Source organism: Durio zibethinus, chromosome 13, assembly GCF_047325235.1.
Source record: "Durio zibethinus cultivar Kanyao isolate XHJ-2024 chromosome 13, ASM4732523v1, whole genome shotgun sequence".
Lineage (NCBI taxonomy): Eukaryota > Viridiplantae > Streptophyta > Magnoliopsida > Malvales > Malvaceae > Durio > Durio zibethinus.
Window position 1 is genome coordinate 8792877 of NC_143174.1, and position 18146 is coordinate 8811022.

General features: G+C 30.5%; 1 protein-coding gene, 1 non-coding gene and 1 pseudogene across 3 annotated transcripts; all 3 read left to right on the forward strand.

The window, feature by feature from the left end:
- Nucleotides 1–239: 239 nt before the first annotated feature.
- LOC111302781 (6,7-dimethyl-8-ribityllumazine synthase) lies at nt 240–3601 on the forward strand. Of its 2 annotated transcripts, XM_022898608.2 has the most exons (4): nt 240–930; nt 1026–1106; nt 2963–3135; nt 3248–3601. In XM_022898608.2, exons 1-4 carry the CDS (start codon nt 639–641, stop codon nt 3440–3442), a joined length of 741 nt encoding a protein of 246 aa, XP_022754343.1. In that variant the 5' UTR covers nt 240–638; the 3' UTR covers nt 3443–3601. The 2 variants fall into 2 exon arrangements, with proteins under 2 accessions (XP_022754343.1, XP_022754344.1); XM_022898609.2 differs by lacking the exon at nt 1026–1106 and having other exon boundaries at nt 309–930.
- A 640-nt stretch (nt 3602–4241) lies between these two features.
- Nucleotides 4242–6064, forward strand: LOC111303971 (protein ANTAGONIST OF LIKE HETEROCHROMATIN PROTEIN 1 pseudogene; annotated as a pseudogene).
- Nucleotides 6065–17250: 11186 nt separating this feature from the next.
- Nucleotides 17251–17357, forward strand: LOC149515301 (small nucleolar RNA R71). The gene has a single exon (XR_016327175.1). It is a non-coding gene; the product is annotated as a small nucleolar RNA R71 (small nucleolar RNA).
- Nucleotides 17358–18146: the final 789 nt, after the last annotated feature.

The window sequence follows — 18146 nt, forward strand, 5'->3', positions numbered from 1 at the left end:
TTTTTATATTAATATGAATTATGACACATAATTTTCATATAAAATATGATACGAATATATAAATTTTAATATTTTATATAATACGAGTATATAAATCATTAGGTTAAAATTTATCATCGAAAGCCTGTTGATAATAATTTAATTAATAAGGCTCAACTATTAAAAAGTTATGATAATGCTTAGTTATTAGAAAGTTATAATCAAATATGATATAAGCAACCATAATGTTGAAATCCCGCAGCGCAACGCTTGACGCTAGTATTCTACTTCTGTATATATTTAAGAAAAATACTGAAGATATTATTATTGGATTGGGATTTCAAGATAAGATGGAAAAGAGGGTCAATTTCATCGGCATTTGCTAAGCCGTTTGTTTTCTCCACAACTGCAAACGTATCTACGGTCATCTTCCCAACCCAACCCGCTCCATTCCTCCCTTTTCTATAAATCCTATTTTTCTCTTGATTTAGTCATCAACTGTGAAATCCCCAAATCCGCTGCTGCATTTTTTGTAGAAGAGCGACATCGTTTCTGTCTCAAAAGTACACCACCACCACCACCACCATCACCACTACCACCAGCAGCTGAATAGCAAACTCGCAAAACAAAGAGACCAAAATCCCAAAAGAAATTAAGAAATGCTACTCTCTCTTGTACAAAGCAGCTTCCTTTCACCATCAACTTTCCACTCCAAAAGCCACACCAACTTAAATTCTCTAAAACCCTCTTTTCTACTTCCCAATACCCTTTTTCCTATCTTCAATGTTGAACCCACCACCAAAACATCACTCAAGCTGTCACCAAGGAATGCTACCGGAATTCATGCTTCCCTGCTTGAGGCTCCAGTGCTTTGGGCTGGTAGGCTTTGCATTTACTATGCTCTCTTGAAGGCTGGTTTTGCTGGATCTGAGGCTAGCCCACTTGTCTCAGGTTATACTTATATTTATCAAGATTGGGTTTTTCATTGTTTTTAAAGTGCTGATGTGGGTTTTAATCAATTTTGATTTTTTTTTTACTTTGGTTAGGGCTCGAGAGTGGTGATAGTGTTGGTGAGTCTGGTGATTTGGGGTTCTCTAAGTGGTTGGAGAATATACAAGGGAAACCAGGTTGTTGGCTTTTCTTTATTTCCAATGATTAATTAATTTAACCCCAATTTTCTTCATTTCCTATTTCAAGCATGTTGATAAGATTTGGAAATGGAAGATCAAGATATAGAGTTGTTAAATTGTCTTAACATTTGGGATATGAAAGTTTAATGAAAGAAAAAAAAATCATGGTAGGCTGAGTTTAGTTTGGATGAAACAACACTTCTTCTAAATTACTCTCTCGGAGATTTGTGTGAGTTTATTGTTATAGGTGTTCAACGTGTTTATAAGGAGCTTTTAGCTGAATATTTGAATGTTTGGTTAGTAAATTGTATCATACATCCATTACCTTTGTAGAATATTTTAGTTCATCCTTGACCTTTAAAGTTAAAATTTTTGAGCGCAATATTTTAAAAATGTTCCAAATCCATTCCATCCACCACCATTACACATCCAGTGGAATCTACCACCTCAGCACCATGTGGACATCCAAATGGATGTCCATGGGGCAAAAATTGTGGGACCTGTTTGAGTTTTTAGGTTAGGATTTATGCCACATGGAAATCCATGTGCTTTGAGGTGGCATATTCTATTGTTTTTAATGGTGGTTTACGAAATGGTTGAATTTGGAACATTTTGAAAAAATGTGAATGAAAATGAAATATTGCACAAATGTCACTAATGATTGATGCATTTTACTTGTGTTTGGTAGAATTGTTGTTGGAAGTTATGAACTTTGAGATAAAAAGTTTTTTGTTTTATCCATTTTTTGGCTTATTGAGAATGTATTATTAAGATATCGAGTTAATTGTTCAACTTGTTTTAGTGTTCCAGATATGAAATTTAATGGTAATAATTTCTGGAAAATAGCTTCATATGGAAAAAAAAAAAAAACCAATGTTTTTCTAAATACAATAGGACAAAAATTTTCAAGGTTGCCAGAGTTCTATTTTATTTCAATCTATGAAAAGAATAAGCTTATGTATATTGCTAATTTCTCAGTGCTTGGGGTTCTCAAATCAAGTACTTTTTGTATAGTTTAAGCAGGTTTCCAATTCCATGCCTTATTTGCTTTGAGTTGTGAACTAATATAAGTGGGGTTAAATGAACTAGCCACTAAATAATTCTCTATAATCCTAAGGAATAATTAGGCTGAGTTGTGATGGTCTCATATTGTAAATTCTTGATGGAAGAAAAAAATCTTCAAAAGATCATGTGGCTTAAAATCATTGAGAGCACTAAGTCTATTAGAATTTTTATTGCATAGATTTTTGTTTTTTAAAAAATAAATTTTTTATTCTTTTTTTTTGGGGGGGGGGGGGAAATAGTTTAGGACTTTCTCCTGTTCAATTGCTTCATGATCTATCTACAAGATCGTCAACTTCTAGGTTGTGTTAGTTATAGCTTAGCTCTAGATATTTTGTTACAAACATATTCAGAAGGCTGAACTTTATAGTTGGTTAGAGGAGAAGAACAATCAAGGGCATTTTTGGTTTAATCCTGATAGGATTTACTTTAATTGGTTTTGTCTTCCATCTCACAGAAGTGAATACTGAATATTAAACAGTTAATGCACATTGTAATTTGGGATGTAGTGTAATTGTAATACAACTTTCTAATTCCAAGATGGTATTTGTTATAAGGATATTTTGTTGTATCTAGAGCTGTATCTTATTTATCTTTTTGAAATATGCATGCATTCATTCTGTGTAAATGATATTGTTGATTTGAGCTTTTTAGTGCATTTATTGTTGAAGATGTATGAAACCATGTCATTACCATTGGCTTACTCTTATTATCCTTGTTGTTGCATATAATCTCAAGGCAGTGCATTTCCTTCCTTGCAAGGAATGATTCTAGTTTTGTTCTGCTTGTAGACAAGGAAGCAGCTGACAAAAGAAAGTTGGTCAGCAAATGGCATCCTACTACAAAAGGTACGCTTAAAAGGAACTACAGGGTGCCTTCCAAATCAGAAGGACGGCGACTACTTAAAGCAGTTGCATCCCTACTGTCAGATGATGATCATTTTACTGATGCCACTTCTCACAAGGTAATAAAACAGCTGATTTATGAGTATCCTTTTTTCGTTATTCCATTTCATCTCTTTCATATATTGGATTTGGCATGGAATCACTGCTTTAGAAACATTATATTGTCTGCAGGGTTGTCAGATCAGGAGGGAGAGTGCTCATGGCGAAAGTGTATGCTGCAACAATGTTAGAGCTCTGTTTGATGAGCTTCCTACTCCTCACCTTACGGTTGAAATTATGCCATTTCCTGCAGGACCTCTCACTGAAATAGATTACGTCAAGGCTGAGAAATTGGAAAGGGTTCTAAGGTCCGGTCCTTCTGTTTAAAATATCTTTAAAATTTAAGCTTACCTTTTGTATGTATCCAGTTTGTATTGTACATATTAGAATTATCAACAGGAATTTATGCTCATCTACTGCTCTTGTACTTTACAACTCGATAATGAGGATATGAGAGAAAGCAATGCACTGGAATTTGAGAGGCAATGTGGGTAATCTAAGAATTATTTCTGTTGAGAGGTCTTCATTGTAGGCAATCACCATTGTGCGTAAATCCTAAAATGGAGTTGGCTAGAGACAAGACAACTCTTTGTCTAGCCTTTTGTTTTGCTTGTCTGGTATATGGGTACAAACAGCAAAAGAGATGACAAATTAGAGCTACATAGTGATGAACAGACAATTGTGAAACTGGTAGTCATGATGTCTCAAGTCCTGCTTCTCTCCAAAAGCTTAAATAGTCAAAGCAACTGAGATTTTAACTTCCCAGCCAGATTCAGCTAAGGAATGAGTAAGCAAATAGTAGATGCACATAAAATCAGCAATCATCAGCCATTGAGGAAAAGAGTTTCTATTCCTCTTCCTTTTTAATTTTAGATATTTAACATCTTCAAGCAGAAAGTCTGAATCAATTCCTAGGAAACGTACGAAATTTCATTTCCCGATTGTGGCTGTCAGAACAAGTTAATCAAAATCCTCACTACTTCACTCCTACTGAAGCCATCAAATCTACATGCTCCGGAATCCGGATCACTTTCCCGTGATTTTTTTGCTTTCCACCTCCCTGGTGTTGAGATACAGCAGCGACGGAGGTAGAAGAGAATGGATCATAAGCTTGCTTTTCAGTAGCATGACCAGAAGTAGGCCTAGTAGACTGTGGGGTGAGACTGCTGGCAAAGCGTGGGTTACTGGGTTTGGAGGCGTGAAATTTCCAGGCCTAGTTGGCAGAGCTGGGTGGCGCTGTGGCAAAAGATTGGTGGGTTAGTTTATGGCACAAGAACTCTACAACTCCAGGTTCCAACTTTCAACTTAAAAAAAATAAAAAATTATCTTTTGCCCATTTCATTTCATTTTGTAGATAGCTTGGATTTCGTTTCATCAAAGTAATGCGTCTTTACAGTTATAGCTAGATTGCCCACCTTTAACATGGTTAATTGTCAGGTTGACGCTGAATTGGGTGTCATATTTTCAGCTTGAATAATAGTAGTACGTTGCCATTTGTTTGAAGCAGCCAAATGCGTTTTAATATCTGAATTCTGAAATGTTGGAATTGAATTTGAGCAATAGCGAAAAGTTTTTCATTTTTTTGCTTTACAGTGAGAAATGAAATGTTTTCATTTTATTTTATTTTATCTCATTGGAAGTGAGCCCCAACTGGCAGATCTTTCAATACCATCAAATGAGGAGTAAGGGTTCTAACTTCTAAGTATTTCTTCATGGTTGCAAGAAAGGTACAAAAAGGAAATTTTTTAGATGAATTTTGTGAAATTTATTTTTAAAGATAATTTAATAAAAATCTAAATTAATAAATTAATATAATTTAATGTGAAAATCAATAATATGTAAAAATAATTATTAAAAATGTCATTTATAATTCTATTTGATAGGCACTTATTTAATTATAAAAATTTTGTACTAAAAATGCTAATATAAAAAATATATCAAAATTTATTAAATATTTTTCAAATTTTACACACTTGATCTATGTAATAAGATTTTTTAATCTATCAATTTTAATTTTTTATTTTTATTTAATTATTTTTAATAAAAAATTTTATTAACTTTTCTTAAAAAACTTTATTTAAAATTTTCCACATGGAAGACGTTTGATTATATTTGTCCCCTTGTGAGAGAAGACCTTGCGTCAAGGCCACCTTCAGGGCTTATCAACATTGAGGGAAGGCTTCTCAGTGTTGAGAAACAAGTTGCAATTGAACTAAGAAGGTTAGAATCTGGCGAGTCTCAGGTGTCAGTTGGAGTTTCCTTTGGGGTTGGCCAATCTACTGTTTCTCAAGTTACTGGGAGATTTATTGAAGCATTGGAAGAACATGCCAAACACCATCTTAAGTGGCCTGATTCCAATAGAATGGAGGAAATTAAATTGAAATTTGAAACTTTATTTGGGTTGCCTAATTGTTGTGGAGCTATACATGCAACACATATTATCATGACTTTTCCAGCAGTTCAAGACTTCGGATGATTGGTGTGATTAAGAGAGCAATTACAGTATGTTCTTGCAGGGAATTGTTGACCATGAGATGCATTTTCTTGATATTGTAACAGGTTGCCCTGGTAGCACGAGTGTGTCTAGATTACTCAAATGTTTATGATTTTTCAGGCTCTGAGGCTAGGGATCGTTTGAACTCAAGTATAAGGACTTTGCCAGAGGGATTAGAAATGAGAAAATTCATAGTTGGTGGTGCTGTTTATCCCCTTCTTCCCTGGCTCATAACTCAGTCTGAAATTAATGACGTTTCCTCTTCCATGTCTACTTATTTTAATGCCAAGCATCAATTGGCAACTCTCAAACAAGTTCATCCTATGTTAAACTCTAAATTAAGTTTCTTTCTCAACTCCAAAACGAGTTTTCCTTAACAACTCTAAAGGATAATTCTTTTGGACATGGTAACCAGACCATCTCACCCCAGCAACCTGAAGATAAAGTTTGAATTCTCTTGGTAGCCTCAAAAATTATCTCAACTTTGTTCCCAACTCCAACAATCTCTCTTGACGACTTCAAGAAACATAATTTCAGACAGCCCAAGGTTTATTTTACATCCTGAAATCGATAACCTAAAGTTAAATTTCCTTTCCCCTTGATAACTCTAAGACTCGATTCAAAAAACCTAAAAGGTTATTCAAGTCCAATTTCGGTCGGACAATCCTGAGTTTCAATCATCTCTTTTCTTTTGGTAGTCCCTACAGACGATTCAAACAACTTTAAGCGGTCATTCAAGTCCAATTTTGGCAATACCAAGTTTTGGTCATAACTTTTTTCATGGCAACCCCAAAGAATTATCTCAAATTTGTTGGAAATTCCAACAACCCTTTCGACAAATGTAAAAAGTCATCAATAAAAACCGATTCTGGCAACTTGAGTTTCGATACCCTGACAACCCCGAGGGTAAATTCTAAATCAATTCCTGCAACCTCGAGTTTTGATTTGGCTAATCCAATTCCTACAATCGAATCTTGGATTAAACATCATTAGACCAAAAATACGATTTCGGCACCCTCAAGTCTCGATGCCTCGACAACCCTAACGGTGAAGTCCAAATCAATTCTGGTAGTCTTGAGTCTTGATTTAACTAATTCAAATCCAATGATCGAGTCTTGGATTAAACATCATCTAATCAAAAATCTGTTTTTGGTAACCTCGAGTCTTTATACCTAACAACCTTGATCGTAAAATCTAACTCAATTTCAACAATCCAAAGTTTTGATTTGACTAATCTTAATCCAATTACCAAGTCTCGTACTATACCAAAGCCTTTAATATTGTATTAGAAAATGTTTTGATTTTTTTTAAATAATATATATCGATACTAGTCATTTGTGTATATTATTTTTTATTTTTTAATTTAGTAAAAATATATTTATAAATATACATGAATTTGTATATAATAATACTATTAATAATCTACAAAGTAAATATACAATATCTTCAAAAACTAAATAAATAAGTTAAAAATATAAAAAATAGTATCATCAATTTATCATGATATTTTTAAACACTTAATTTAATCATATGATATTTAAATGAATATTTTTTATATAAATATTAAGATAAAAACAAAGAGAACAAAAAAAAAATCTTGATTTCATGATTATTAAACTTTAAAGGGAGTAATTATATTTTAAAAAAGAGATTGAAATATTTATGAATTTTGATTTAAAGAAATAAAATATAAAAAAAAGGTTCCAGTAAAAAATAGAGAATCCTAACTTTCAAAGGTTATCTTGTCAATTAATTTTATTTTTATTAGGTTAAAAATAGTCAAACAACAAAAAGGCAAGTTAAAAAATTATAAAACATATTTTACATTCACGTATTGGCCAAGCAAGCTAATCCATCAAAATTCATCGAAACCAATTGAAACTAATGAAAACAAATTACCATTAGATGTCCCATATTTTGGTATAATTAGAACATATCGGCCAGTATGGTCGGTATTAAAACGAAATTAACAACATTGGATAAAACATTGTCATATAAAAAATTCAATTCTAACAACCCCAAGTTTTGGTGTCCCGACAATTCTGAGGGTAAAGTCCAAATCAATTTTGGTAGCCTTGAATCTTAATTTGGCTAATCTAAGTTTGACGACTAAGTTTTGGATTAAACATTTTCAAATAAAAAATTCGATTCAGGCAACCCCAAATCTTGGTACCTTGAAAAACTTAAAAGGCATTCAGTTCATGAATTCTTAGATTCTAGGAGGAAAAGTGTTTAAAAGAAAGTGATATTGATGTAAAATATGTGATTTTTTAGGTTTTTGTTAACTTAAAAAATGCAAGATTTTTGTATTTAGTTTATAAGAATGTAAGATTACTTAATAAAATCTTTTATCATCTTGTTCTTAATAACATGTGAATAACATATGATATTTATAACACTAATATGTGAATAACATGTGACACATGAATAAAATGTTATCTTTGTTGAAAGTAAATAATTTTTAAAAATAATGTTTTATATTTTCAATAAATATAATCTTATAATTCTAATTATTATTTTAATATTGATTGGCCTTATGTAGAAAAAAATTCATGGATCAACCTTTGAAACATCTTAAAAAAATACATTTTTATCTTAGAGACATATCTTTAATGAATTATGAAAAATATATATTTTTTGAAAATTTAACAAAAACTATGTTTTTATCTTAGAAACGTCATCATTTCAACAAAAACTATATTTTCTATCTTAAGAACATTGTCTCTGTTGAATTTTGAAAAATATTTATTCATTTTTTAACAAAGTCTGCATTTTTTATATTAGAAACGTCGATTTTGTTAAATTCTGAAAAATATATTTTTTCATGTTTTCACCAAAGATTGAATTTTTTTTTCTTTTTAATATTTTCATCAAAAACTACATTTTTATCTTAAAAATGTAATTTTTTCAGCAAAAACTATATTTTCTATTGTAGCAACATTGTCTTTGTTGAATTTTGAATTTTTTTTTCATTTTTTTAACAAATACTACAATTTCTATTTTAAAAGCATCATCTTTGTTAAATTCTAAAAAATAATTTTTTTTTTCATATTTTCAATAAAAACTGCATTTTCTATCTTAAAAATATCATTTTTGTTGAATTCTTAAAAATATTTTTTTATGTTTTCAATAAAAATTACGTTTTTATCTTATAAACGTCTTTAAATTTTGCGAATTCTTAAATTTCATATATAAAGTCAAGATCACTTTCCTTCTAAATTACTTTCAATCTCTTAATTACTATGTTTTATCAATTACTATATTTTCATACTAAGAAATATTGTTAATAATAAAATTATAAAATTTAATTTATTATTATTTTCTACGATCAACTACGTTTCATATGTTAAAACATAGTGCTTCTAAAATTATAAAAAATTTAAAATTCATATTTTCAACAATCTACTACGTTTTTCTTTTCAAAAGATTGTTTTTATTATAATTAATTTTTCATAATATATAATAACATATTATTACATTTTTAACATAACAACGTTTTGTAAATGAAAACATTTGAATTTATTTCGATACAACTATGTTTATAATTATGAAATGTTGTCTTTTTAAAATTTTAGCAGTTGAAAACAAATATTTAAATTTATAAAAATTCAATTACACATAATCATTGTTAGGTATCCAATTATGTGGCTAGGAATGCAACTTTGCGTGTGAGAATATGTCTTGATTTATCATATAATTATGTTGATTTTCAAAGGTAAAATAGATCGTAGTAAATTATTATTGAAGGCAAAAGTGAGACAAATTTTGCATTCCATCAGGAATATTAAAAAACCTTAAAAAGATATTGGTTTTTGATTTAGGGCATCACCCTCCTTTTCTTGACATTATTAGGAATATTAAAAGACCTCATAAATCAAATTTCATAAACAAAACTAAGAAATCAAATTACAAAAAGCAAGATTTTGACGAATAATTTAACTTTTTGTCGAACCAAACGTCCTTGAAGGGCAAAGACGAAATCAATCCTGAGAGCACATGGTTTTGATTTGGCTAATCCAATTTTGATGATTGAGTTTTGGATTAATCATCACAATCAAAGTGCAAATTGATTCCATAGCCATAAATCTTGATTTGTCAAACCTAATTCCAGCAACCTTGATTCTTATGTTGTTTTTATCCAAAGTCCAAACCAATTTTGACAGTCACAATTCTTGGTTTGGTAAATCCAATAGTAATCTTGAGTCTTAAATTGACAAATTTAGTTTACTTTCCTTGGCAACCCCATAGAAATTTTTTTTGGTAACCCCATAATCATCTTTCTCAGTAAACTAGACAAAACTCAATCAAACTATTTTGCTTTGATTTATTTGAAATACATGGCAACCTAAAATAGAACAATTGACCTTTGAACTTTCGTAGGCATAAAATTTTGTTTCATTGGATTTTGATCTTTAGCTTATCCTAAGCTCAATCAAAAGGGGCAAATTGTAAGTTTGAAATTTTGCACCCTAATTACATAGATTTTTAAAAGGTTTTGGAAACTTAAAATCATTTTTAGGCTTAATTAGGAATTTTTGTAAAAATCATAATTATTGTGATACTCGTGCATTTAAATTGATTTTGAAACCATTAAATAACTTTCATTTCAATCTTTAATGTTATATAATTTTAAGCCTCATAGCTTTTTAGTTACTTAGAATTATTGGATAAGCTTTACACTATTAGAAAGAGAATTTGTTTCCTTTTCTTTTTATATATTATAAACTCAAATATGATTAGTAGGAAATAAGATAAGAGTGAAATTCAAAACATATCTTGAAATATGACATACCTTTAGCATTTTTAGCATATCTTGTAAATTACTTTAAATTTTTTAGTGAAATAAGTTTTATTAGAATCTATACTCCTTAAGCTTTCTAACAATATAAAGATTACTTAATTTTGACATTGAATAAGAAAGTTATAGCCACTTAAAGTTGGGTATGTGATGCTGGAAATGAAATGTTGATCAACAATTGCATGTGTTGATTGGCCCACCTTATTTTTAATTGAATTTCATGATTAATTTTACATTTTCAAGATTTATACTCCCAAAATGATATTATCAACTAATAACTAACTTTTTAAAGGGTAAAAAATCAAAATAAATTCACATGGATATAATTTGGATGGTAAATATGATATTTTTAAGGATAATTCATCCCTAGAATGATCTTTTTTTATCTAATAAAGTTATATACTTGGCCAACACTCAACCTCCCTTCACCACTCCACTATAAATAGCCTTTTTATGTTCTTCATTTCCACCAACAACAACCAAGTGAAAACACCAACAACAATCAAGTGAAAACATATTCTTTTCTTCATTTTAAAAGCTTTATTCCTTTCCGTAGTCATTAGGAATCCCCCAAAGGCTTACATTAGCTTAGCCAAACTACTTAGAGTCTTGAAGTTTTCTAATAGCCTTTACCTAAACATTTGAGAACCCTGAATTGCTACATTCATTATCTAAGTCAAAACCTCAACTTGCCAAGCACCACCAATAAGTAATCCTTACCATCAATTGATGCTCACTCCTGACTAGACTATATTGCCACCTCATCTTTGCCTTGTCACCAAAACTACCCACTTAAACCCTACCACTTTTGCCTATCCACATCATCATTGCTATATCATCCAAACAATCCTAGTCCAACCAAAACTTGGTAAAAAAGTTCAAGTCCAATTAGAACTCTTATCCTAAAAGTTCCAATCTAACCAAAATTCTGAGTCTCAACCTTACTAAAACTCATTTTAAAGAGTTCTAGTTTAACAAAAACTCTACTTAAGGAGTTATAATCTGATTGAAACTCTTATCTCAAAGAGCCCCCTCAAATTAAAACTTTTACCTTAAAAGTTTAGTTTAACTGAAATTCTAACCTAAATAGTTCTAGTTCCATCGAAACTTTTTAATTGCTACTTTTTGTATAAAGCCTACAAGTGCACAGATCAAGTAACAAAGTGGAGTATTCCATTATCATCTCTTCAAGGATTATAGCATAGAATGTTAGGTTGTTCACAAGTACCAACGGTGAAAGGCTAATAATTTATATCTAAACAAATAGAAATTTAGGGTTTGGGGTTACAGGGATCAAGTAAAGATTAAAAGCGATATGTAGGTAGGGTTCTTAACTTCACCAACTATCACTTGGGAAGTAAAAGACTAATGCTAAAAACTAACTCCAATAAAAAAATAATTAAAAGATTGTAAAGTAAAGAAAACTGAAGTAGTAAAGAATTGCTTAAAAAGATCTTGAAACAAAGATTGCATGAAAACAACTTAAAAATAAGAAAGAAAGAGTGATGGCTGAATCTTGTAAAGAAATAAATAAAGCTTAGATCTTAAAAAATAAAAAGATTGCTTTTGTCAAATGTAAAAAAAATAAGAAAACAAGATTTGAATTTTAAAAACAAGAAAAAAAAGATCTTGGAATAATATACATCTTGAATTAAAAAGAATGTAATGAAAACAAAAGATTTGTAGTTATTGGCAAATCTGTCACCTAAGCCAATAACTCACTAAAAGAACAAAAGAAGGAAAAAAGAGAAAAGATGAGAAGTTAGGGATAATGAAAATGAGTGAATGGCCTTTTTATTTATAATGAAAGGTTCGGCCATAGGGGGATAATGATTACAAAGTTTGATTATAAATCAAATGCTAAGAAATAAAAGGCTATCCTAATCTTTAAAATATCCTAACTGAACATGGTTTCTTTTTTCTTGGAGAGTTTGACCAAATAGGGTCATTAGAGCTTTATCTTTATCGTTGATCTTGCTTGGAGTCCAATCTTTGTTTTAATCTTCAAGGCAGATTCGGCTAGGGTATATTATGAGATAAGGAGATTGAGCTTGATCTAATCTTTTAAGATGTAGCTTGTATATCTTTAAAAAGATAAGCAAAATAATCCATCTCAAACTTAAATACTCTTGGTTGAATAGAGTAGAGTTTGTGATGTTTTAAAATTTTTGCTAAGCAAAAGACTCATATTGGACTTCAATCTCTTTTGGTCGAATGCTTCTAAAGTCCTTTTGGGCTTGTAATTCTTCAAATGATGCATTATCCTCTCTTGCATTTAAAATGGCCAAAAAGATAGGGATGAAAGTGTCCTTGTATGCTTGAATCACATGTGTGCTCGATCTCTTTTTGAAAATGAGCTAGCCGAATGCATGAAGAGTCATGGTGCAAACATAATTCCTTCATGGCTTAGCAAAAAAGTCACTTTTAGGTCATTTTTTTTTTGCCAAACATGTTGGAGAGTCCATGTACAAATAAAATTCTATTTTGGCCGTATAGATGGTTGGCACTTGGACCAATAGGGTTAGGCTATATCCTTCATTGTATGGTTGAATGTGATTTTGCATGCATGGATTGCATGGTAATTACATAAAAAGGATTGAAACCTACATCAATGAAAATAACATGAAAAGCACTAAAAATCATCCAAAAATTTAAATTTTAGCACCATTTTAACATGTAAAAACTCTGTATAAATTGGTACGATCACACCTCCATACTTAAATCTTTGCTTGTCCTTAAGTAAAACTTCAAACCAATAATACTAAAGAACAATATAAATATCCTCAAAGTCAAAAATTATACAACACTCCTATCATGTATTATTGCATAATAAAAAGTTAAAAATAAACATAGTCACAAGAATTTCCTTTAAAAGCAAGTTTTCAATATCTTATGCTATTGATCCATATAACTCAAGAAAATAGAATGTAAAACACCTCTTCACATTTTAATTCAAAGATAGAATAGATTTCATATGTTTACTTTCCCCATCCTTTTTCACTAATGTTAGACTATACATTCAACTTAAGATCAAAAGTTCTTCTAGGCTTGTAATGTAAGACTTGAGTGAAGGTAGGAAAAAGAAAATTTTTAGGTTGAAAAACCCTAAGCTTACTTTCTTTGAACTTTTCAGACTTTGAACAAGTGGGAGCTCTTTTTTAAACTTGGCTTATGAGGCATCACTTTATTTTTTTTGTACTTTTGGTATTATTTTTGAATATAGCCATTTTTGACTTTATTATGCTTTGCCTTTCATATTTTTGCCATTTTCTTCTTTATTTCATTCTTTACTTATGCCTTTTTTCTTCCTAAAATTATAAACATGTCCATAATAAACAAGTAAGCATAATAAGTTAGGTTAACAAAAGAAAGGATAATAATACAATGATAATGCACTAAGCTTTATATCCCATACTTTGGGGTCTTTTGTATGAAAAGCTAAATAAGAGAATCAGGTTAGGTTGTAGTGTGCCACTCATTTATATCAATAAGCACTTTTTCATCTAATTTTTTAACCATCATATTATTTTTCATTACTTGCATCCATATTTTTTTTTGGTTACTTTTAGATGTTTTAATATCTCTTAGATCTAAAGACTCAATTCTCCTAATCGGTGCATAGCTAGGCCTATATTTCACATGTTCAAACCATCCTAAACGGTCTGCTCTCATCTTTTTTTCAATTCAGACTATCCTTAATTTTTCTTGAATCTTTTCGCTTATGATTTTGTCTCTTCTAGTCTTACCATACATCCATCCAAGCATCCTTATCTTTGCTACGTTCAGTTTCTTTTTATATTGTTTATTAATAGTCTAACACTCAGTTCCATATAGTAATGTAGGCCTTATAGTTGTTTTATACAACTTTACTTTTAACTTTAAAGGTATATTACGATCACACAAAACATCTGAAGCACTTCACCACCTCGTCCATCTTGCTTAAATCTTATATTTGACATCTGCTTCTATCTCAATATCATTCTAAATAATTAATCCCAAATATGAAAACTAGCTACTCTTTGGTACTCCCTCACCATCCAACTTAATCAAACTAGTACCCATTTTCTTGTGACTACTAAACTTGCATTCCATATACTCAGTTTTAGATCTATTTAATTTAAAACCTCAATACTCTAATGCATTCCTCCATAATAATAATAATTAAATAAAAAGCTTATTAGGCTTGTAATATGGCTAAAATAAATAAAGAAAAGGGATATAATATAACAAGCTCAAAATAAGGGTACTAGGGATGCATTATCATAAGGTGGGCTTGAAAAAGGCTCAAATGGTCCAAAGAATTGCCTAGATAATCTCTTGAGTCAAATACAGTCTAGGATTTTACTTCAAAGATTGAATATATGAATTCTATAGCATTTATTCAAATCTTTAAATCTCATATAATTCCATATAATACAAATTTTCATAAAAATCATAGCATTTTATATAAAGAGAACATAAATGCATGCATAAAAATCATATAAAAAAATATGCTTAAGAATTCTTTTCAAGTTCCACCATATCTATATTTAAACTGTATATCATACTTTAGTCACTTTAAGAGAATATGTGTAATTTCAACCAAGTGAACATCATAACGATTTTTAGCATGTTAATCTGGTTGGAAAGCAAAGATGGGTTGTGATTTTAAATTAAAAAATTTTCTTTTCCCCTACATTTAAATGGAACAATATATTTAAAAGCACAAAAGAAAAAGAAATATTTTTCAAATTTCTTAAGATTGAATGTCATGAGGCATCCTCTTTGCTTTTTTTCATCCTTAAAACAAAAACACTTAAGCAAAAGCGTTTAAAACGTACTTGTACTAAAAAAAATCAAGCATAATCGTTAAAGTAGAACTTAGATTGCCTCATAAGAAGCGCTAGTTTTGGTCAAGTTTGACCACCCTTAAATCTATGAAGAATCATCTTACCCCTTTGGAATGAGCTTACTTTATTGCCTTTTTTTATGGTATGACATAAACAAACTTAGTTTAATGAGGTAAACTAGCTCTCTTTGTAGGGATCACATAAACTGAGCTTGAATTTCTAGAAGGGTTGACATGACTGGAGCTAGGATTTGCTAAGTGTTGTAAAGGGTTAGAAGGCTTATCTAATAGTTAGACTCTTTCAAGGTCTCATTTACTTTGACTGCACTAACACCTTATTCATCTCTCAGCACACCATTCCATAGAGATACAAATTGTAACTTTTTGTTTCTAAATTTAAGGGTTAGGCTAGCGTCATATACATCTATTAGGGCCTTGGTAGTAAATAAGAAAGGTTTTCTTAACAATAATGGAGCCTTATTATACTTTATGTCTAAGATAGAAAAATTCACAAAGAAAGCATATTTTTCAACTTTCACTAGAACATTCTTTAACATCCCTTATGGTAACTTAGCAGATTGGTCAGCAAATTTAATATTAAACTAGGTATGCTTCAACTTTCCACAACCTAGCTACATAAAAATATTCATAGGCATTAGATTTGTACTTGAACCAAGATTATAAAGAAAATAAAAGAATTTTAACTTTTCAATTTTGCAAGGTATAGTAAAATTCCCTGTATCTTTTTGCTTTCTAGGTAAGGTTATTCAAGTTCATGGCTATAATTTTCTACGAACGTGGCTTTTTTTTAATTATTTTGAATAGCTCTTTTTGAATAGGCCTTGGGACAGGAAGTGCTATGTTAAAATGCTACCTATAATTTTGACAATCATCTTAGGCCTTGGCTAAATCTCTTCTTAGACCTTTTCTTCTTCTTTTTTATGATCTTTCTCTTCAGGATTTTCTCTTTACATTGCCTCTTATTCTTAATCATTTTGGACTAGCTCACATTGGATAATTTTTTTAGGTTCAAGCTAAATGCTCTTTAGAAGTGCTCTTCCTACTTGCAGTAACATTTGTTCTTTTTTAGAAGACCTTTCAATATACTCATTTAGATCCTCTTTAATCCATCTTAGCATTCTTTTTTTCAAAGTTTTAACATCTTTAAAGCCTTTAATGCCATGGGGTCAAAACCTTCTAAAATTTCTTTACCAAGTTTTAAAGTTTCCTCATCTTTCAGAATAACCTCATTTTTTATGAAATCTACTTCAAGTTGTCTTACAAAGCTAGGCGGGTTAACTATTATAGGTTCATCATCTTTCTCATTAGAATCATTCATCCAAATATCTCCCAAATAATAGATTGCATTACATCCCTCATTGCCTTGCTTTTTTGGATTTGTTTCAATATTGCTAGGTAGGGCATTTATAGGGCAATTTGCTATGGCTTAGGCAAGTTGACTTATTTGGTTTTCTAGGTTTTTGATTGATGCAGCTTGACTTTGGATATTAGCATTGTTGGCTTGCATCAGTTGGTTTAACATATCCTTAAATGTCAATTTCTTTTCTTATAGTGGGTTATAGATAGGTGGATTGGAGTGTTAATTGTCATTTCAGTTATTGGTGGATTGGATTTATTAGACTGGTTTTATCCTATACTAGCATCTTTTTGAGGAATGAGGTATTTCATATATATCACAGAAGACAAAAAGGTTTTGTGTGGCATTTATAGGGTTAGCTTAGGATTGATTTCCTAAGGCTTCAATTTTTTTAGTGAGGATAGCTAATTAGGAGTTAATAGAAGTAATACAATCAACCTCAAATAAACCAACAAACTTTTTACTAACTTTTCTTTCCATACCCTACTAGTAATCATTAGCAGCCATCTCTTCTATAAGCTCATTTCCTTTCTCAAAGGTCTTGCTCATTATCACTCCTTTAGTAGCTAAATCTAACATAGTTCTCATACATGCTGTGAGACCATTATAAAATATTTGAATCTGAAACCACTAGGATAGTCCATAATGTAGGTATTTCCTTAGTAACACTTTGAATCTCTCTTATCCATCATATAGAGTCTCACCATCAGCTTGCAGAAAAATGGTAATCTTATTTTTTAGCTTTACAGGATTTACTAATGGGAAAAACTTTGCTAAGAACTTCTGGACCAAATCATCCCAAGTTATGATTGAACTTGGTGGTAAAGAAGACAATCAACTTTTCGCCTTCTCTCTAAGAGAAAAAAGAAACAATCTTAGTCTCATAGCTTCATTAGAAACACCATTATAGCAAAAATTGTCACACAATTAAAAAAAGTTAGAAAATTGGAAATTTGAATCATCGTTGGGTAACAATCCAAACTATACAAAAATAGAAGACTTTATTTTGAAGTTTTGAAGTTGTTGGTTTGAATAGCTAGCATTCTAGTAGATGGTTAAAAACCATTTGCATTGGGAACTACATAGTCTCTTAAAAACCATTTGCCATTTGAGTACGTGTAAGTGGTGTTAATTGCTTTTTTTTTCTTCTTTTAAAGGTTATTTCGATTTTTTAATCAATAGGAGCTAAGTCAACACTTTTGGATCTATGCATATAAACAAGAAAATATCAAATAAAAGAAAAGAAAAATAAATAAACAAAAGAAAAAAGGTTTAGATTATAAAAGCTTAGAAAGTCTTTATTGATATTGCAAACACCATTATAATCCTTAGTAACAACACCAAAACTTGATTGTTACTTTTCGTATAAAGCCTACAAGTGCACAGATCAAGTCATAAAATAAAGTATTTCAGCATTGTCTCATCAGGGATTATAGAATAAAATGTTAGGTTGCTCACAAGTACCAAAAGTAAAAGTCTAATAGCTTATATCTAAACAAATAGAAATTAGTGTTTGGGGTTATAGGGATCAAA

What these genes read in the sequence shown, in the direction of transcription:
- LOC111302781 (XM_022898608.2), top strand. Translation starts at nt 639, where the DNA reads ATGCTACTCTCTCTTGTACAAAGCAGCTTCCTTTCACCATCAACTTTC. An exon ending in GGCTAGCCCACTTGTCTCAG is followed by an intron (nt 931 to 1,025) that starts GTTATACTTATA and finishes TACTTTGGTTAG; the next exon opens with GGCTCGAGAGTGGTGATAGT. An exon ending in GAATATACAAGGGAAACCAG is followed by an intron (nt 1,107 to 2,962) that starts GTTGTTGGCTTT and finishes TTCTGCTTGTAG; the next exon opens with ACAAGGAAGCAGCTGACAAA.